At 35.1% G+C, this 22,857-nt stretch overlaps 1 protein-coding gene across 6 annotated transcripts; it reads left to right on the forward strand.

The window, feature by feature from the left end:
* Positions 1–77: 77 nt before the first annotated feature.
* Positions 78–21,188, forward strand: LOC110106281. Of its 6 annotated transcripts, none has more exons than XM_020836116.2 (5): positions 78–229; positions 810–2,630; positions 6,074–6,545; positions 13,101–13,607; positions 20,527–21,188. In XM_020836116.2, the coding sequence occupies exons 1-3, from the start codon at positions 112–114 to the stop codon at positions 6,358–6,360; spliced, it is 2,226 nt and encodes a 741-aa protein (XP_020691775.1). In that variant the 5' UTR covers positions 78–111; the 3' UTR covers positions 6,361–6,545; positions 13,101–13,607; positions 20,527–21,188. The 6 variants fall into 6 exon arrangements, with proteins under 6 accessions (XP_020691775.1, XP_020691776.1, XP_020691777.1 ...); XM_020836117.2 differs by having other exon boundaries at positions 13,110–13,607; XM_020836120.2 differs by having other exon boundaries at positions 99–233; positions 806–2,630.
* Positions 21,189–22,857: the final 1,669 nt, after the last annotated feature.

Below are 22,857 nucleotides of genomic sequence, written 5' to 3' on the forward strand. Positions count from 1 at the left end.
GAAGTATGATGACAGATTTGGCAATCCAACAAATACGGGTGGCCCCACCCCGCCTCCGGGTTCAGCTAAATTGCAGTCATAGTGCGCCTCACTGATCCATTAACCCTGCGTATGCCCTCTCTTTCTAAAATCTCCACCTCTCTGTTCGTATTCGTTTTGCTAAAACCTCCGCTGAGAGGACGGCGGAGGCCGAGGACTCGAGGAGCTATCGAGAGGTTGCAGCGTCAGTGTAGGTTTGCGTGATTCTTTCCTTGGAACTCCTCAAAACTTTTTCTTTTTATTTATTTTTCCTGTTTGTATTCTTTCGATTCGCGTGATTGCAATAATGCGACTTGATCTGTCGAAACTTTGTGTTACTATTTGCTCAGCCTTGCACAGTTTAATGAATCCCTAGCTGAGTTTATAATTTTTTAAGCATTTTTTTATTGGTTTCTGGGTGATTTTTTCGTTCGGAAGTTAAGTATTTAGGGTTTCTTTTTTGGCCGCTCAAGCTCCGTACGATAATGCCACTTAGTTCTGCTCAACTTCGTTGTTCTTTCATGATTTATCTTGCTATTCTGTTGTTTCCCTTTCTTAAATCTTCGAAAAATTGTGGGGAGCTGAAGAGGGAGGAATATGGTGCCTACTGGTGCCGGTTGGATGTTTTTGATATAATGAGATACGGAGATGATGAACGATTTTAGCATTTCAGTTTGAATGCTGCTTTTTTGTTAAATCAACAAGTGTGCCTATGATAGATGCTACTACGTGGGGTTTTAGATACATGGTACGTTAGTGATTATCTGGTAATTTCTCTCTATTTAAGGTAGCAATGAACACTGAAGCAGGAGATGCAGTTGAGGCCCATGGGATGGCCGTGGACAAGGATAAGAGCAGGGTGCAGTGTAACTATTGTGGGAAGGAAGTACGTGGATTCAACAGATTGAAACACCACCTGGGAGGTGTTGGTCATGATGTAACTGCATGCATTGGGGCCCCTGATGATGTTAAGGCACGGATGAAGGGTTTGTTGTTAGAGAAGAAAAAAGAGAGGCTTCTCAAGGAAGTTGGGGAGATATACCATCCTGATCTTCCTCTAAAGAGACATATCTCACCTACTTTAAGTGACCCTAAACGTGTGCAATCAAAGCTGACCCACCTTTTGCCTACATCAAGTGATGGAGAAGGTAGCACAGAAATGAGAAATGGGGAGAATCAAAATGTCGTTGACCACGCTGGACCAAGTCAACCAGCTTCATTGGATAAGGGAAAGAATGTCATGGAGTGTCCACCATTTGAGAGTGGAAGCGTTTATGGTGGCATCCATATTTTAAACAAGATGGAAGATGCAGATGTCATTGTGAAGGAGGAAGTCAAGGACGATTCATTCTCACATGTAGCAAAGCTTATAGGTTGCTTCTTCATTGAGGCAGGTATTGATCCCAATGTGATCAAATTATCATCTTTTCAGAAAATGATTGATGCTAGCATTAGCTGTGGATTTGGGTTTAGGGTTCCCAGGCATGATGAGCTTAAGGGGTGGATCCTTGATGAGCAACTAAAAGAAGTGTGCAGGCATGTTGAAAATGTTAGATCTTCTTGGGAAAGAACTGGATGCAGCATCCTGTTAGATGGTTGGACTGACCAACAGGGAAGAAGCTTGATTCGTTTTCTGGTAGATAGCCCACAAGGCACAATATTCCTAAGATCTGTTGATGCATCAGATGCGATCAGCAATGCTGATGCATTGTTCTTGTTGTTCAGTAAAGTTGTTGAGGAGGTAGGAGCTCAGAATGTTGTTCAGGTTATTGCCCATGAGAAGTCATGTTACATGGAGGCTGCTGGTAAGAAGCTAGTGGAGAAGTACAGGTCTTTATTCTGGACGGTCTGTGCAGATTACTGCATAAATCTCATTTTGGAGAAGATAGGAGTGCTGGATCATGTGAAGAAAGTCTTGTTTGATGCGAAGGCCATCACAAGGTTTATTTACAGTCATTTGCTGCCTTTTGAGCTGATGAGGAAGCACATTCAAGGGAGCTATCTGGTTAGACAATCAAAATTGAAATCAATTTCAGATTTTCTGACCCTGGGAAACATATTGTCTGAAAGAGAAAACTTGATTCAAATGTTCAGATCGGAAGCATGGAGCAGCTCCGAATTGGCTTCTAAACCTCTGGGAAAAAAGATTTGTGAGCTAGTCAATGATCCTTTTTTTTGGGCTGCATCTGCTGATGTTACAAGGGTCACAAATCCAATTATTCGCGTTCTGCAAAAGATTGATGGTTGTGATACTGCTCCAATGGGATTCTTATATGATGCCATGGATAGAGCAAAAGAAGGAATTAAAGGAAATCTTGGAGGTGAAGAAGCAAGATACCTGCCCCTGTGGTCTATAATTGATGAAATATGGGACAATTATCTGCACTGCCCTCTTCATTCTGCTGGTTATTATTTAAATCCAAATTTATTCTGCTCAAATGATTTCTTTGTTGACACTGAGGTCACTAATGGTCTCCTTGGTTGCATAGTCCGAATGGTTGAGGGCCCTACCAGTCAAGCTATGATAGTTCCACAACTTGAAGCTTATACATTGTTGTCAGGGGCAAGCCTCAATGAGATGGCAGTGGATCAAAGATCAAAAATGCCACCAGGTTTGGAAGCCTCATTTTCTTTTATGTTAATCCGCTTTGTTTACATTGGTTTTTATAATACGTAAATGGAAAGGTACTTTTATCCTTGTCATTTTTTAGATGTGATGACTTGCTGGTTAGTTCGACACATATAGGTGTAGATGAGGATTTCTTAAATTTTCATCATTTTTTCTTTCTTAATTAATTTTTTGAATTATGTCAAGTCATTCCTAATTGTCTATGTTGCATTTTCTAGTAATTGAGGATAAAATTTAAGTTTTTTTTTTTTTTAACATCTAATATATTTGTTTTTTAGGTGTACAGTTTCGTAGATTTACATGGAAAGCATGAATTACTATGCATTGGAATGCTGATTGTAATTTTTAATCTTGAATTTGTGTATTAGAAGAAACAAATTGATGCACTTGTGTTTTGTTTTACTATTTAATTCAATGTTTCATGTATGGAATGCCATTATTCTCACGTTCTGCTTATGTTGCTCTTTTCTTGATGGTCTTCAAAGAGTGAAAGAAAGTGATTTAATTAAAAGTAAAAAAAAAGAACAACAGGAACGTTTTCTCTTATTTGACACTAGGCCAGGGAATAAGCTGAAGACAATACAACTCCAAGCTAGAGAGTTGATAAATCCACTGGGCATTTTCAATGGATATATGTACTTTCCAAACTTTTGTTAGCACATAAATTTTTGTTTCATGAACAATACTACAATAACAACAACAACATCAAGTCTTTATCCCATTACGTGGGGTTGGCTACATGAATCCTTTTTCTACATTGTGTCATGTTAATAGGTCAAATTCTTATTTAAATCTAATAAAGAAATGTAATTTCTAATGTTTCTTACGAAATCTTTTTAGATCTGCCTCTACCTTTCTTAACATAGGCCAAATCTAATACATCTACTCTCCTAACCGGGTCATTGGAAGGTCACCATTTTATGTGACCAAACCATCTAATGCAGATCTCTTTCATCTTATCCTCCATTGGGGCTACTCCAACCTTTTCGCATATATGCTCGTTTTGTATCATGTCTCTAATAGTAAAGCCACTAATCCACTCGAGCATCTCATCTTTGCAACACTTAACTTAATATTATGCTTCTCTTTTAATGGTCAACATTCTGCACCATAAAAAATTGCAGGTCTCAGCACCATCTTGTAGAATTTCCCCTTAAGTTTGAGCGGGACTTTTCTATCACACAATAAACCCGATGCATTCCTCCACTTCAACCATCCAACTTGAATTCTACTTATAATATCCCATTTATTTAACCATCACTTTGAACAATAGACCCAAGATTTTTAAAACATGTACTCTTATTAATGATTTGATCGCTCAAAGTCACAATCCTCCCCCACTCTATTACTATTGAAATTATACTCCATATATTCAATTTTAGATTTAATCAAATGAAAACCTTTAGACTCTAATGTTGACTTCCATAATTCAAGTTTATCTTCAACTCCCTCTCTAGTCTTATCAACAAGAAGAATATCAAGCATACACAAGGGTACAACCTCTTGCAAATGTCTAGTGAGAACATCAATGACTAAAGTAAAAAAGATATGGGCTTAAAGTTTATCCTTGATGTAATCCAACTGAAATAGAAAAATACTTGGTCAAACCACCTTGTGTTTGAACACAAGTAACAATTCATGCCTACATATCCTTAATGACTTGAATATAAATATTATTAACCCTTTTTTTTTCTAGAACTCTCCATTGCACTTCTTTTGAACTTTTATCATATGCTTTCTCTAAATAAATATCATATGTAGATCCTCGTTATTCTCTCCATACCTCTCCACCAAACCTCTCAATAAATGTATAACTTTTGTAGTAGATCTACCCGCCATGAATCCAAATTGATTTTCAAAATTATTAGTATCATATTGTAACCTATACTCAACAACTCTCCCATAGTTTTAAAGTATGATACGTCAACTTAATTACTCTATAATTCACACACTCTTGGACATCACCTTTATTCTTAAAAAAAAAAAGAATAAACACACTTCTTTTCCACTTATCTGACATCTTTTCAGTCTCCAAAATAATATTGAGAAGTTTCATAAACCAAGAAATTCATTCATCTCTTTAGTATTTCCACACCTTTATTGGAATATCATCAAGTTTAACAACTTTTTCATGCTACATTCTTTTTGAAGCCTGTCTAAATTCGGTTTTACTAGTTTGCCGATAAAAAAAAAAAAAATTTCATTTAGGGTGCTAAAGTCATTGAAGTCAATCATATTCTCACTATTTTCAATGAAAAGCTTATTAAAATATTTCATCCATTTTTGTTGAATTTTCTCTTCTAATAAAAGCATTTTTTTTCATCATTAATGTACTTCACTTGAATTAAATCCTTATTTATCCTATTTCTTTGCTTGGCTAACTTATACATATATCTCTCGCCCTCCTTAGTATCTACTTTATTAAATAAATCATTAAAAGCTAAATTCTTTGCATCACATATTATTTTCTTAGACTTTTTACATGCATCTTTATATCTTTTCCAATTTTTTGAGTTTTTACGTCTAAATTAATTTTCATAACAAAATTTCTTATTTTTGATATTTTCATGCGCATTTTGATTCAACTAACAACTATTTTTACTATTTGGAGCTTCTTCTTTTGATACTCCAAGCACATTCTTTGTAGCATTCTTAATATCATTAGTTATTTTTCCCACATAATATTAACTTTCTCACGTACAGTCAGAATCTTAAGATTTTGAATCTTATTCTTAAAAATATTTTTGTTAGTGTTTTTTAAATGCCCCCATCTAATACTAGGATAATATTTATTTTATTTTTCATATTTCACCCCCTTCATCTTAAAGTCCTAAAGTAATAAGTAATGCTGGGTACATAAACTTTTACTCAGAATAATTTTACAATATTTTCAATCTAAAAGATCTATTTTCTTATAAAAAAAATAATCAATCTGATTTTTATTATAATCATTCTTATAAGTGATGGGATGCTCCGCTCTTTTCTTAAATAAGGTGTTAGCAATTATAAAATCACTCGGAATTACAATCTATACGATCTATGTTTCATGAACAATGAACTTAAAAATTGTATAACTTTTAGCTAAAGCTACCTTCTAACTTATAGTTAGCCAAGAAAATCTAATTGTATTTAGTTTTTGTTTAATATTCATATGCTATTAGTAGAGGGGTAAATTGAAAGAGTAAGCAAAGAAAGCTTTTTCATTACCATGCATTAGGAATCTAATTTGTCCTTTCATGGAATTTGGATAGTTGAATTTGGTAAGCAAATGGATGTCTCATTGGCATAGTGGTCAAATATCCTTTTATGTGGTTTTACCTTTTTTTTTTATCGAATGTAATCATGTTGAGTTTTTATGGGCTGTTGTTATGAACTATCCATCTTAGGTTTAGAACTGTTGAAGTTTTATGTTCCATCAAATTGCAGCGTTATGGTGGGCATCTTATGGGTATCAGAGTCCTGAGTTGCAAAAATTTGCCATCAAAATCCTAAGCCAGCCTTGTAGCGGTGCTCCAAGATTCAAGCTTAAAAAGGATGTCTCAGAGCAGATACATGACAAAGGAAGGAGTTGCATCGAACAGCAAATGTTCTGCAATATTGAGTTTGTCCAAAACAATCTCCGTCTAAGGGATACCCCACTATATTCGGATCCAAGGGACTGCATTGGTCCTGAAGACTCTTTCCTAATGGATGATTGGATTTCAAAGGGCTAGGAATTCCAACGTGACTGCAACTGTATAAGAAATCCAAACTTCTTGCTGGATCTGCCCCTTCTTTGCATTGATGACCGATCTTCACATTGACCTTGGATTGGACGATGAAATTATGTTTGTGTCTATTCTTTCAAACTTCACAATAAGCAAACGAAGGCTTTGATGGCGCTACTGTTCTAGTTCTGGTATGAAAGTTGCTGATTTTGTTTTGACTCTTAGTGTTTCTAATAATCTTCTTTTTGGATAATAAGCATGGCTTTGCTGTTATATTTTTGTTAATGGTACAATACATTTCTTTTATTAGCTGATATTCATATACTTTTGGGATCATAAATATTTTCGCTTTGTGTAATATGAATAATGGCTAGTCACATCTAGCTGAAACATATCAATCTTTTTAAAGAGCCATTTCCTTTCTAAAAATAATCACTTTGAAAACTTCCAGACTATATATATGTTTGTTTGTGTTGGGGGGGGGGGGGTGAAGATGTAGTCAGCAAGAGCTAAAGGAAACTCCAGTTTTTTTTTGTATTGTATATAGTCTTTTTTTTATCATTCTTTTAATGATTTATTTTAAGGTTATTTGAATCTTAAATACTTAAGAAATCTTCCTATTATGAACCAAAAATGTTTTTAACCTATGTTACATATATGTGGGTAATTTTAGTTATTAATCCATTGCACATTATGATTTCCTTGAAGTATTTGCAAGGTTAGACTTTATATAATTCATAAAAGGGTGTACGTAGTGGTTGGAGCTCCCACTAATATAGAGTTTGAGGAGGGGTTTATGTTTATGGCCTTATCTTTACATTTGTAGTGAGGCTATTTCAGTGACTTAAATTTGGATCTCTAGATTACCCAAGAGGCAACTTAATCATTACTTTGGAACCATCCTATATTTTATATAATTCATATAAGACAAGGTTAAAATCATGTTCAATGGTTTGGCTTTTAGCTAAAATGGTCACAGCTCAAATTGGCCTCCAACTAGTCAAATTGGTATCTTACTAGTCCATTTTTTGGGGAGAATGTAGTAATTAACAGGTGATAATGCTCCACATCACTACTCTTTGGAGCTAAAGTAACCTCTCTGTGTTGTAAGTAGTCTTTTTTTAATATCTTTTAATGATTTATTTTAAGGTGTATTAGAATCTAAATACTTAAAAAATCTTCCTTTTATGAACCAAAAATGTTTTTTAACCAATGTTACATATATAGTAGTAATCCATTGCACATTATGATTTATTTGAAGTATTTGTGTGATTAGACTTTATATAATTCCTAAAAGGTTGTACTTGCTTGGAGTTCCCACTAATATAGAGTATGAGGAGGGGTTGATGTTTATGGCCTTATCTTTACATTTGTAGAAAGGCTATTTCAGTGACGCAAACTTGGATATCTAGAGCATCCGAAGTAGTGATTCCCTCCCTCACTCAGGAAAGCAGAAGTTTCCAATATAGTCTATAAGGTAAATGCTCAGTCCATTGGATGCCATGCATAATGAGTATAAGGATCTCAAAAGAACCTTTTTTCGTTCTATGAGCTTTGAGGTGTATGAAGTCTCATATTTTACTCTTGCAGCGGAGCGCCCAAGAGGCAACTTAATCATTGCTTTTGATCCATCGTATACTTTATATAATTCATATAAGGCAAGGTTAAAACCATGTTTAATGGTAGCTAAAATGGTCACAACTCAAATTGGCCTCCAACTAGTTAAATTGGCATCTAACTGATCCATTTTTGTGAAGAATGTAGTAATTAACAGGTGATAATGCTCAACATCATTACTCTCTGGAGCTAAAGGAAGCTCTATGTTGTATATAGTATTGTTTTTTTTTTCAATATCTTTTGATGATTTATTTTAAGGTGTATTAGAATCTTAAATACTTAAAAAATCTTCCTTTTATGAACCAAAAATGTTTTTAAACTTATGTTATGTATATATGGGTAATTTTAGTTAGTAATCCATTACACATTATGATTTCTTTGAAGTAGTTGCGGAGTTGGATTTTATATAATTCATAAAAGGGTTAAGGGTGTACTTAGTTCTTGGAGCTCCCGCTAATATAAAGTTTGAGGGGTTGATGTTTATGGTCTTATCTTTATATTTGTAGAGAGGCTATTTCAGTGACTCAAACTTGGATCTCTAGATTACCCAAGAGGCAATTCAATCATTGCTTTTGACCCGCCTATACTTTATATAATTCATATAAGGCAAGGTTAAACCATGTTCAATGGTTTGGCTTTGAGCTAAAAAGGTCACAACTCAAATTGGCCTCCAACTAGTCCATTTTCATAACAAACATACAATAATTTATTAGATTATTTGATAGGTTGTTATAATATCATTTTTATTGATATTAAAAGTAAGGAGGGGCATGGTGTCACGACCCGGCCCGGTTAGCTCGCAAGTGCGAGGCGGGAACAGAGATCGGACATAAAGAAGATAAAAGAAACATTACAAGACAATTAATATAACTCCAAAATTGCGAGGACTAAAGCGCCATTTTCGGGTTTTACACATGGCATATGAATATTATATGATTAATTAAATTTTATGCCGAGTTAGTTTGAATTTTTTGTAAGGGGACTTTTTTTTTTCTTTGTGGGGGGGGGATAGTTTTAATTTTTGAATCTCTTGATGAGTGTATGTTTTAGTGCTGTTAGCACATAGTAAACTTTTGAAAATTAGAATGAGAAGAGAAGAGAGTTGAAAATGGGAATCTTATGATCAAATATTATTTTCTTATTTTATGTAAAAAATAAGATGAGAATTTGTACATTACTAAGTAGATAAATAATTATTAAGAAAAGAAATAAATATAGAAATTTGTCTTTAATTTTGGAATCCAAAATTTACTATGCAATATAAATAAAATTTTATTGTCCATGGATTATTAGATTGTTGTTGATGGAAAGCTAATATTCACATATTAGTAGATCATTATTGATGAAAAAGCCAATATCCACATATTGTGGAATTATTGTAGATTGAAAGTTATTGTCTACAGATTGTTAGATTGCTATAAATGGAAAGTTGTCAACAAAATACTAGGTTGTTATAGATGGAAATGTGTTGGCCACATGCTTAGGATTATTTAGACCTCCCTTCAAGCTAGGTTGTATATGTTGATTATGCCCAACTTATTGATTATTTTATCATAACTCATTCTAGATAAAGCTTTAGTGAGGATATATGCAGTTTGAGAATTTGTTGAAATTTAGTTTTGTTGGACTATTCTATATTCAATTTATTGAGATGAAATGTTGACCATTTTTAATGTATTTAGTCCTATTATAGTGGACATATTTTTTTTGCAATAATTATTGCAACATGATTTTCAGAGTATACTTTAGGAGATTTTCACTTGATTATTTTATTCCTTTAACAATCTTTTTAACTATCATCCCTTCGCAAACACCAATTATCAATGCCCTATATTCAGCTTCAGTAGTACTTCTTGAGATTATAGATTATTACGTTCTTGTCCATATAATTTTGTTTCCCTAATAAGTACAATCACAAGAGGTCTTCAGTCTAATGCCTCCAACTTAATAAGCATCCATTAAAAAATTGTTTTTTCTTTGTTTGATGACTTTTTATATAACATGCCTTTTCTTTGTGCTTTTTTGAAGTACCTTAAAATGCATTTATTAACTTTCATGTGGTCTTTAGTAAGGGTTGTTTATGTACTAGTTTACAATACTAATAGGGAACTCAATGTTAGGATGGGTGCGATAGAGGTAGATGAGTTTGCCCACAAGGCATTTATACCCACCTTTATCAATAGGTTTGCTAGTAGTGGTGATCCATTTTTTTGTTGGATTCATTAGAGTTTTTGCAGGCTTATCTCCAAGCATTCTTCTTTTAAAGCAAACGAAGAATTTATTTCTTTTTGGGAAATAACATACTGTGTTTTGATTGTGCCGCTTCCATACTAAGAAACGATTTTAGATTTCTCAAGTATTTTATCTCAAATTCTCTTATCAGAAATCCTTTTAATCTGATTAACTCTTCCTCTAAGTCTCATGACAATATAAGTTCAACTGCGTACATGATAAGAATCACTTTTTTCTTTCTTAGGTGAAGGAGAGTGTGATCAGTTTTACACTTAAAGTACCTATGCTTTTCAACATATTTAAAGCATTTATCAAAATAGGCATGAAGAGATTGCACGAGGCCATATATAAATTTTCTAAGTCTACATATCTTATTGATGTTTCTTTGATTTTCTAATTTTGTTGGGATGAATACTTCTTTGATGAATACTTCCACCTTAAGGTTTCATTAAAGAAATCATTCTTTATTTCAAGTTTCAATATCTGAAATCCAAATATAAAATTTAGTAAACCTCATGCTATAGACCGTTTGATGGTGATGCTTAACTTTGCTGTCAAATGTTTCGCTTTGTGCTTTTAATTTTCTTCATAGCGCAATATGTGTATTGTTCTTTGTTAATGTAATATGTGATCCTTTTTTATGGCCCAATCATTCTTATTATTTTTTTCATCAAATTTTTAGTTTTGTGTAAATCTTGTGGAGGGTTTTGATACAGGAGAGCACAACAGGCTAGGGGCATAATGATGTGAACCATATGAAATGAAAACCAATAGGAGTTACTTCAAGAAATTAAGAAGTTAAAAGATTAAAGTTTTGCTCCTTTTAAATTTAACGCGAGCACATAAAAGTGAATTAAGAATTTGAAAATGTTAACTTTATTAGGTCCAAAGAAATACAATTGAAATTAACCGTAATAATTCATTCAAAATTCCAAGAGATTTAGATGCAAGGTACAATTAACAAAATCCAACGCTTAACAATGATAATTTCACCTTGAGGGCCGTTTCACTCAACTATTAGTAAGCTTTAGCGGAGAAGAAGATCCAAATGATGAAGGATATCACCACTAGAGAGAAGGCGCCGAAGAACTTCGTTGGTGGAGAGGTAGCCGGTGGGGATGGATGTCGTAGGTGGCCGTCGAGACTCCAATTGTAATTTGAAAATCGTCGGTCGATGATGCTTGCAAGGATCGGCATGACTCGCTCCAAATATTCTTCCACGGTGGTTTCGTCTTCAAATCCTACGTCGAAGCACGGAGATCATAGGATGTTGATGCTTCTGTCGGCGTTGAAGACAAGACCCCATTCACGCTCGGGATCCGCCATTCAACATTGAAGAGAATAGGAGAGGGGCCGTCCACTTCGTCTCTAGGCTTCTCAATGCACGAGAGAAGGAGAGAAAGGGGAGGGGGTCGGCGGGATTCTCAAGGGAGAAGATGAAGCCAGCGGATGCAAGGAGGGAGAGCTAAGGTTTGGAGAAAATATCTTAGGAAATTATGGGAGGGATTAATCAAATCTGAATTTAGTTTCAGTTTTGAATAATTTAGGAGGGGAATTGACTTGAAATTTGAATTTCAAATCAATTGTAATTAAAGATTTAATTGGGGAATTAATGGGGAGCTTGAGGGGAGGCCGGCGGTTACAAGAAAGGGGAGAGGAGGGGATTAATTCCCAAATCTGAAATTGATTTCAGAATTAAGTAATTTGAGAGGGAAGATTTATTTGAAATCAATTTAAATTTCAAATAAGAGAGAGCATTGAATGACCCAATTAATGGGGAAGCCCATCCTTGGGCCGGCGGCAAGGTGAGAGGGGGAGAGGGAGAATGGTGGTGAGAGAGGTTTCCAAATGGGTGTGATGATGTGGCGATTAATTCAAGATTCCAATTTAAATTAAATCGAAATTGGAATTTGTCTTGAAAAACTTTCCAAATTTGGAATTCCAAATTAGGAAAGATTTTGAAATTCGAAATTCAAATTTCAAATTTGAATATGGCGTAGAGATGGGGTGGACGGGTGAGGGGAAGTCGCCGGCAAGGTGGTTGGCCGGGGCCGTGGATGTGGCCGGCGGTGATCCTCCAAGGGGCGACGGCAATAGTAGTTGGGGGGAAATTTGATGATGTGGTGGAGGAGAAGATGAAGGGAAATCACAAATGATCAGATAGGATAACTAACCACGAGCCGTGGACTCTTCCTACGACTGGTGGGCCTTGCGATTTGCTCTCCTTGAGCTCTCTCCCTTCTCAAGCCCTCATGCAAGAAGAAGTAGAAAATAATACACCAATTTCATTCAAATATTCATTAAGCTCAAAATAATGCATGAGACTACTATATATAGGTCTCAACTCATACAAAGATAAAATACGAAATTGCCCTCTGGGCTACAATAACAAAGTAACTCTCCACAGGGGTAAAAATGGAAAGACTGCAACTAAAATAAAATAACAATAAAATACATCATGACATCTTAATCAAATTTAGAGGCGTTGAATCGTGGCCGTCGATCTGCGGTTTCGCCGGCGATAAACATGTCGGTAGCGTCTGTCGATGTCCTCATCACATAAAGGGCAAGGGATTCGGCCCCCATTGTGGGGCCCATTAAACCTATTGTTTCATATGTGAGAAGAGGAATTAAGGAAGGGATAAATTAGAAATGTTTTCCTAATTGAAATTCAAATTGGAGAGGGAAATATATTAGGAAAGGGGGGCTGATTTAGGAAAAGATTACTTAGAAAGGTTTTCCTAGCGGCATCTAGGTTGTTTGGGAGAGTTGATCTACCTCTTGAATTGTAGATCGCTTGTATCTTTTTTTTATTATTGAAGTTATTATAAAATATCAGCCATCTATATTCATATTTCTGCAGTTTTTTCATTGTGTTTGCTGTTTTTGTCTCCTAGACGTATCAGGTTTATAGTCCTCAGTTGCAGAGTTTTACCATGAAAACTCTGAACTGGTGCTGCCAAGATGTCTCCATGTACAAGCTTGAGAAGGATCACTAGGCAGGTGAATGCCAAGGGAGAAATTTTGTGGAACAACATGAGTAGCTAGTCCTTAGTAATATCTTATTTTGGAATATCTCATCAATCTGGGATCAGAAATGACCGCTGTGTTCAGAGGGGTCTGAAGAATGATTTGATTGCAGAGGACTGTCAAGGGCAGGATGAGATCAAAGATGACCCTTAGTAGAACTTGGCGGATGTACAAGCTAGTGAGAAATCAGCACTGTTACTTCTCTTGCCGGTATTGATTTTGTCCCCAATTAACCGGAAGAAAATATCATGATCTATATTGTTTATCCTTCCAAACTTTAGAAGAAGCAGTATTTGGAAGAATTAAGGATGCTGGCGTGCTAATTTTGGCTTCAATGAGTTTGTCCGTTTGGCTTTGGCTGTTTTTGAGTTGCGGTAAGTATTTTAAATTTATTTTTAATGGTAGGTTAGCATATACTGTATAGTCTTATGGCTATTAATTATGGCAAGATTGTTTTCGGTTTTCCTGTTTATGGCGCATCACATTTCATTTGTTCTAGAATACCCATACATATCTGTGATAATAAAACTTTTGTCTGTGTAAAAGATTGGCAAATTGCTACCTATAGAACGAAGCATAGCCCTCTATTGTTCTGCAAGCAAGTACTATACATGCCTTCTGATGTAAGCAAAATACAGGGACCCAAATTTTTGCTAGAAAAATACAACCTTTCTAGATAATATAAAAAGCATAAAAAAGACAAATTAAACAAACTTTACTTATATAAAATAAAAGACTTACAAACTTGACTCTTACAAACGACACAAACACAAATTAAAGACATAAACTCCTAAAGTTGCTTTCCTTGAGAAGAAGGATACAGGTGTGGTGTAAACTTGTGGATAGAAGAAGAGGTTAGAAGCCAAGATGAAAGAGGAGAAGCTCGCAAGCTTTCCTAGAAGAGGAGTAGAAGAGATGGAACAAGCTCGTAAGCTTTTCCAACAAAACCCGCAGGTTTACATTTTCAAAAATCATTCACATAACATGCTTTAAACAGCCACAAAACATCTTATATTTATAGACAAGAGAGGGGAATACAAACAGCCCCAAAAACCCTTCATATTCTTAATTAAATAAGGGAAATGAAAAGCCAACAGTCAACTCCAGGAAACAAGGCACCATAGCCACGGAAAAGCCCCCCAAAAGCCACTGGAAGCAGCCCAGCCAGGAACCCGAAGAGGCAACCACAAGAACCAAGGAGGCAGCCGTGGGAACCAAGGAGGCAGCCGTGGGAACCAAGGAGCCAAGGCACGGGAACCCAAGAGCCATCCACGGGAAACGAATGGACAAGGGGAAGAAGAAGAGACAAAAATTAATGAGCTACTAATAAATTAATAAGTGAAGTAAAAACATAGCTCATAATGAGCTAACTCTTAGTTCAATAAATGAACTAAAAACCAGCTCAAAATGAGCTAAATCTTAGCTCAAAAATTAATGAGCTAGCAAGCTCAAGGGAAGTCAAAACCCAATTTTTTTGGGTTTGATTTGCGCCCCCCTCCCCCGTCTACATCACCTTCTTGTATTGTTCTAGTATATTAAGGAATGTTAGCAAGATATCTCTTATGGTTTTTATGTTTCTAAGCTTATAGGACTCAGGAAGCTAAAATGATGTGATTTCATATGTTCTATCTGCTGCTTGGAATTAGGATGATTATGCTTAGTAATATTTTTCTTCGTTTTGAAGTTGCCACTCTGAAGTTAAGCTTAGTATATGATTCTGGATTATATATTTTTAAATTGATGCTTTTTTTTTCCTCGTTAATAAGTATTTGAGTGTGCCACTGTTCCACTTTAAAAACAAGCATTTTATCATAGTATCCTAGAGAATTGACATAGTAATATAGGCTCAAACGTGATTGGTTGACTGGCTTTAATGCAGCATTTTGTTGCTTGTGCGTGCTTAGATATGTTTATCCTCTATTGCATCAGCAACTATAATCCTGCTCCATAAACATATATGAATTTTGATCTTGAAGCTGGTTCGGTTGTGTTTTATGCATTCTATGATGCTAATATTTTTCAAAAAAAATTACGCCATTTTATTAGGTTGAAATTATTACTTATAATGTACGTAATAACAACACAGAGAGCTGTTGCAGCTTCCATGTATTGGTATAGACACTACCTCTGCAAATCTATATCAGCCACTCAAGCATAACAACTCAAGCTATCACAGCCATTGAAGGAAAAGTAACTTCTGCTGCTTTCCTATCTCTCTCCTTCTCATCTTCTGTCACGACCCGACCCAGAGACTCAAATTAACGAGGCGGGAATGAATATTCGGACGGTTAATACATATTTACCACAGTTATACATAACATTAATTACTAATATTCCTCAAACACTAATGAGCCACTAACACTATTTGTACATTGAATATGAATTTAAATATAAACACATTTTACTTGTTTTTATTTGAGCGTCGTCTTCTGTAGATATACTTCTCTTTCAGTCATTAGAAGATTTATATGAAAATGTTAATTTGATAGAGTGAGTTTACCAAGTAAACTCAGTGAAAAATCATACATATAGCATAACAATTTTACTTAAACAACCGAAACATATTCATGGGCTTTCTTTTGCATTTACATGTATCCACACACACACACATCTATGTTGCACCGATACACCTATTTATGAAGGCGTGTTGTATCCGATACACGGATACGCCTCTGATACGCCACCGATACGTGTCAGATACGCCCAAGCCGTATCCAATTAAAATACTATTTAATTTCAAAAGGACACGCATATCCGATACCCGTGTCCGTTGAAAAACAAAAAAAAAATCCGAAAAAAGACGCATCATATTTACTTCCATGGTTGCGAGCAAGGTTCTCTCATTTCCGAGATGGATTTGAGTTTCTTGATGATATGAGAATATTAGAAATTACTAATCTTTCACTTGATGAGCCTGAATTAGAAGCTATGATATTTATTGAAGATATATGATATAGAGGTTCAAAGACAAACCAGTGAAGAAGCTAATCATATCATTCATTCTATTGAATAATTGAAACTTCATGTGATAGACAATTTATGTTTATTCTTTTGTTGTTGTACTAAATATTTAATGCTTACTTATATTTTGATATTATAAGCTACAAGGTTATAAATGATGTTGTTGTCATTTTTTTTTTGTAATTTTAAATATTATGCTTTGATTGCTTTCTTAATTTTTATGTATGATTTAACAATTATAATGTCGTGTCCGCGCCGTACCCGTATCTTGTATTTTTAAGAATTGACGTGTCCCATATCGTGTCGTATTCGTGTCGCCGTATCCATATCGGTGCAACATAGACACACACACACACACACACACACACACACACACATATATATCTATTTGTCGTTATCAAATAACATATTCTTTTCCCTTTTTCATTTAGTATAGGAGCACCGTCTAAATGTACTAATAAAGGTACATCCATTTCTTTTTCATTTCCATTTAAATTGCACGGGTACGTTGCTTCCCCAACTAGTATCATACGGGGGTGAATACATATTTCTTTTCTCTTTTTCATTTATGCTTTCATTTACATATTATAAGTTTATTTTATGATTCTTTACATATATCTTTATAGGTATTTCAAATCAATATACAATATTTCATATATATATATCAATTTTTAATTATCACATATACATTTGAATATACATTTGAATTAACATTATCTTGCACATAATAACATTCAACAAAAGTAAAGTAAATATACAAAGTATTACATTTACAATTTAAATAAAAATAATACAATGAAAATTTCATAAATAACTGTAATTACCTACTTTAATTGTTTCTGTACTTCAATTCCTTTCAAATAATTCGTCCCTGAGATAGCATTCCGCAATGCAACCAAAAATTGCACATCCAATTATATAAATCTTACCATCTTTAATTTTCATTAATTTCACATAAAAATTTTCCAAATACAATCTTACCTCAAATCTCTTTTTGAAGTTGAGATTCACCACTAGTTTTCTTCTCCCTATTAGATGATAACTTATTATTTCATCAATTAAAGAAATTCAAAATGATAAATTTGAATGTAAATAATAATTAGATTACTTATCATTTCCTCCGCTGCCAGAAAATGAAAGAACTTCAAATGCTAAATTTTCTTTTTTTTCTTTTTATCCTACACTTGAAATAACATCGATCTTAAATTTCTAAAAATTTGAACATAAATAAATCTTAAATTAAAGGTAATTACACTCGAATACTTAGTTGACATTCTTCCAATTTTCTTCCCTTTCCTCACTCAAATTGCTTCCTCTACATTCAAATTAAATGTCGACTCTCCCTTATGTTTCAATCATGGGATAGATGATCAAATAAAAATGAATACATCTTTCAATCTTGCGGATTTCATGACACTATCCCTGTCATGATTGCTTACAACAAAAAGCCATATACGGGCTCCAACAAGCACCAATACAATGACGGTTCTCGACTTTTTGAGGAAATTTTCTATTATAGGGATTCAAATTAGCATTGCTGATCGATCGCTTCTCATCCTTCATCACAATTGGATCAGCTTATGTGATATGATGCAAGAGTTGAGTTACACAAGATTAAAAAGAAGATTTAAACACTAGCTCAACCAATTATATAATCATGTTTCAAATTAAATTTGGCTACAAGAATTCGTAGTGTTTAACTTGTTTAGGCAAAGGAATTACAAGGAGATAACCAAACTATTTAAGCAAATACAAAGGAAAACATAAAGTTAAAAGCTAGTGACTGGAATCCAATGACTAATACGGAGTTGTTCACCTTGAGGCCTCTTCTCTCTTTCCTACGAAACTAGGTTGAGCGGCGGAAGATCGTCCAAACTAGTAGTGAGGTTGCCACGAGGAGGGAGGAGCCAAGGAACGTCGTTGTTGAGAAGGAGCTCGGAGGTGGAGGTGGCACGGGAGGATGACCTTTGATGATCCACGTGTAGACGGAAAAGTGGTCGTCGATGGAATCCACTAGTGTTGGTAGAATCCGATCCAAATACTCTTCGACGGTGTCGTCAAAATCAAAGCCTACGTCGAAGAATGGTGATTTGAGGATGTCAACTCTTCCTTGGTTGTCATACGCAAACCCGAAGTTCCACTCGGGTTCCTCCATGCATTCTTGAAGGTGAGAATGGGTGGTCGCCGCAAGAGGCTCTCCAATGGGAGGGAGAGAGGGGCGGCGGGTTGGAGAGGGGGAGGGTTTGAGCCGTGGGATTGAGGGAGAGGTGGCTGTTTTGTGGGAGGAGAAAATTTGAGTTATAAATTCAGGTTTTGATTATGGAAGAAAAGAAACGGACATTAATTTCACGTTCAGATTTTGAAATTGAAATTTGGTTAAGAGGGAAAAAAGGAATAAATGAAATATTAAAAGGTGATTACGTGGCAATTAGGGAGATAATTAAGGGACAAGGGTGGCCGGCCATATAGCAAGGAGAGAGACTTTGGAATTTGGAAAGTGGGGCCCACGTTTGAATAAATAATTCCTCCAATCAAATCTGAAATTGTAATTTCAAATTTGATTATATTTTAAGTAACTCCCAAAATTGAGTTATTAAGAAGGAATAGAATTTGAATTTCAAAAGGAGCATTTATCCCCTTAAATGTCTTTCTTAATTGGATGAAACCCAATTAGGAAATTAGCTTAATTAGGGGTAATTGGAAATTCAAACACGTTTGGGTCCAAGGGGGAGATCTGGCGGCAAAGTGGATGCTGGGCGGTGGGCTAGGGATCACGGGTGGCTGCAGGAAGGGGGAAGTGGGGGTCGGTAGATGGGCTAGCAGCGGGTGGGATCAATTGGCCGGCGGCCAATTCTCTGGCCGAGCCAATAGGACCGGCGGCAAGGAGGAATTGGGGATGGGGTTCTAGAGCTTGGAAGCAGGAAATTTTTTTTTTTTTTTTGGGAGAAAACTCAGAATTTCTAAACTCACGCACCTCTTCTTCAAGCTCTCAAAGGGAAGTAATAAGGATACCGGAACTCACACAGAGATCCACGGAATTTCCCTCAAGAACTCACGGAGAGAACTAGGGAAATGAAGAACTCACAAAGAGATCAATAGTAGAAAATTTCATTCAATAATTCATTACCTCATACATGATACAAGGGGCCATATAAATAGGCTCCAAATGAAAGCAAATGCAAAAGTCTAAAATGCCCCTCGGGCTACAAGATAAAACTAATACCCACAAGGGTAAAATGGGAAAAAACTGAAAAGCAACAAGTAATGTAAGAACTGCAGATACAACAAATCATCAGTAGTAAAGGCTATCCATCATAGTTGTCGATCTCCGGTGTCGTCTCTGATAGGCGCGCCGGAATCTCCTGTCGATGCCCCCATCATTATGCCTTCTCATATGTGTCAACCGCATTCTTATTACTGGCAGTAGCAACAAAGCTGTTTTAACGCTCATACAAAACTTGCATATGGAATTCAAAATGAAACGGCAAGGTTCCATCTCATTCTTTCTAGGAATTCAGTTTCTTCCTATACCTTTCGGACTATTCCGTAATCCGGAGAAGTATACACATGAACTTCTAAAAAAATGCAGCATGGCTGACTGCAAACCTTCCCTTAATCCTATACTTTTGTAGCTGCAGATGGACAACAGCTCCGGCAAAGACTTAGGTTTCGTTTGGGATGACTTTTTTACTGCTTATTAAAACAACTTTCTAGTATAAAATTATTAATATTTGTACTAAAAAGCTGTTTTAATAAAAAAATAAAAATTTTGTACTAAAATTAAGAAAGCCTATCCCAAACAAATTCTTAGACAAACCAACACTATTAAACCGCATTGATCTCTTTTTGTTTAGTATTGTGTCATATATATACTTGTTCGCTCTCCCATATCAGCATGAGTCTCATCCTTGTGAAATTAAACTTAAATGGTAAACTGCACTTTTTATTTTCCCTAAACCAGAGCAAGTGGGCGTATTGTCCCATTTGTTGTGCCCATACAATTGAATTTGCATATCTAAGTTCAGATATGGTAGGATCTAGAGCCATCAAAGCACACTTTTTTTGTAATACTATATTGTTTCAAAGTAGCTATGTTGACCATGACTCTGTTGTAATCGGTGGACCATAAGCTCTGATATTGGAAGTGCTCGAGATTTCTCTCTGATTTAACACCTAATAATCAACTGAGGACATCTGTAGAGAGTTTAAATGTGCCTTCATTCCTTTTCTGTCGAGAGAAATTTCTTACCTCTATACTTGTGGCTTCCATGTAGTAATTTTATTGTCTGCTCTTGATGATATCAATGAAACTTGGTTATGATTTTGATATAGATACATTTACTGGGAGTATGTGCTCGCTGGACAAAAATACAAGCTTGGATCACCTTGCTGTTACTGCCTCATAGTCACCATCTTCGGTAACATGACAACATTTACTTGGACAAAAGGACGACTCAACAATATCCTGCTTATTCCGAGTCAGGAATCACCTTCTACATCCATGATTAAGGCTTTGTTTGGGACGACTTTCTTATTGCTTCTTAAAGCAATTTTTTAGTACAAAAATTTTAATTTAATTTTGTACTAAAATGTTGCTTTAAGAAGCAGCAGGGAAGCTGCCCCAAATAAAGCCTAATACAGTGCTGGCAAGTCGTTATGCACGAGCAATGTCCTGCCGCATTCTTTACACGCAACACTACCAAACACAACATGACTCTGCTGCATGGCATATCAGAGCTGAAATGTTATTTGGTGAACGGTTATGCTCTTGTGGCTTGCTGCGGGAAATGATGAAGGCTTCGTTTGGGACGGTTTTTTTACTGCTTCTAAAATAGTTTTTTAGTATAAAAGTTGAAATTTTTGTACTTAAAAGCTGTTTTAAGAAGTAGCAAAAAAGTCATCCCAAACAAAACTGAAGTGAGAGAAGCACTGCTCTTTTGCAGATTGGAGTATGTTTGACTAATCTTTGATATATTCAGAGATGTTTTTGCCCAGGATTACGCACGGCTTCATGAATGGATACATCGCTGTGATTGTTAGAAAATTGATTTTCATTGTCATCGGCTGAAACCGTAAGATGCCCAACCCTGGCAGATTTTCTATAATGTAATTTCTTCGCCGTGTCTGCTTTTGTCGATCTATTTTGTAAGTTTTCTTGATTTAAAATTCTCCGTGGGATTGTTTTTCGCGAATTTAACAATAACTGGAATCCTTTTTTTGTTCTATTCTATTCTTGACCACCTGAGATTTTCATTGAACACCTTTTATAAGAATTTTATGCTGATTGATGCTATTGTTGTTATGTGAGGCATTTGGTGTCATTTTACTGATATAACTCATATAAGAGAGTGAATATGAATTCCATCAACGATGATCACGCACAGCCATCCCATAGCCATTACAGGCTTTAGTTCCACTGTTCAAGGCAGCTGGTGTGTGAATTAAATGATCTTTTTAGGCTTCGTTTGTGGGACGACTTTCTTACTATTTTTTGAAGCAACTTTCCAGTAAAAAAATTTTTAGTTTAAAAATTTTATATACTAAAATGCTGCTTTAGAAAATAGTAAATAAGTCGCCCAAGGCTTTGGGTGGAATGGCTTTCTTATTGCTTCTTAAATCTATTCTCTAGTTTTTTTTTTTTTTAACTAAAATTCTGATTTAAGAAGCAGTAAAAAAGCCGTCCAAACGAACCCTAATGCTTCGTTTGGGACAGTTTTTTGGCTGCTTTCTAAAATGATATTTTAGTACAAAATTTTCTTGAATTAAAAATTTTTATACTTAGTTGTACGAAAGCTACCTAAGTCATGAACAATTATTACGTCCTCCGACCGGATGCAGAGAAGCATCCGGTCGTAGGCAAAAAAAACTCGGTACCGTGGTGTACCAATTTTTTTGAAAAACTCGGTACACCATGATACCGAGTTTTTTTTGCCTACGACCGGATGCTTCTTGCATCCGGTCAACTGAACCAAATAAAAACTCAAGTCATACAGTTCAGATGTCGGATAAAAAACTTGATTGACTGTTGAGAAGAAGCCAAGGTTTTGCTTTTGACAGACAAAAGGTGTGTGCTGGGAACTGTAAAGGGTGAAATTACTATTAATTTTAATGTGGAGAGAAAATGGTTATTTATAGAAGTTTATGGGTCGGTAAGAGAAACCACTTAATGTTTTTTTTTTTGGACATTTAAGTCATTTAAGATAAATTTATACACACAACGCATACACTTATACTCGAATCTTAGACCTCTTAGTTGAAAGCCTAAGCTCTCAACCAATAGGTCATGGAGAGCTGTGTAAACCACTCAAGTTCAACTCATATACAAGATCAACGCATACATTATTAATATTACATTTAAGATTAAAAATATAAACTTTTATTTTAAAGGAATATTATAATTATATTTTAATAATTGTTATAATTATATAAATATATTATGATTTAAACACTTATAAGGAAATTATAAATCATGGAAATGCATTAGAGAAATTTAATGATGTTATGATTAATTCAATTTATATCATATAATACATTATCAATTTTTTAGAATACCTAAAGCTTATTATATAATTAATTAATTGATTTAAACGTATGTAGAGGATAAGTATTTGTTTCTATACACAATACAACTCTAAATGAGAAGTTTCTTTAAGATAATTCAAG

Source organism: Dendrobium catenatum, unplaced genomic scaffold (assembly GCF_001605985.2).
Source record: "Dendrobium catenatum unplaced genomic scaffold, ASM160598v2 fragScaff_scaffold_1021, whole genome shotgun sequence".
Taxonomy (NCBI): Eukaryota; Viridiplantae; Streptophyta; class Magnoliopsida; order Asparagales; family Orchidaceae; genus Dendrobium; species Dendrobium catenatum.

Coding starts and splice junctions, on each gene's coding strand:
- LOC110106281 (XM_020836116.2), top strand. CDS start 112: ATGCCCTCTCTTTCTAAAATCTCCACCTCTCTGTTCGTATTCGTTTTG. Junction 230..809: donor CGAGAGGTTGCAGCGTCAGT/GTAGGTTTGCGT, acceptor TATTTAAGGTAG/CAATGAACACTGAAGCAGGA. Junction 2,631..6,073: donor AAGATCAAAAATGCCACCAG/GTTTGGAAGCCT, acceptor ATCAAATTGCAG/CGTTATGGTGGGCATCTTAT.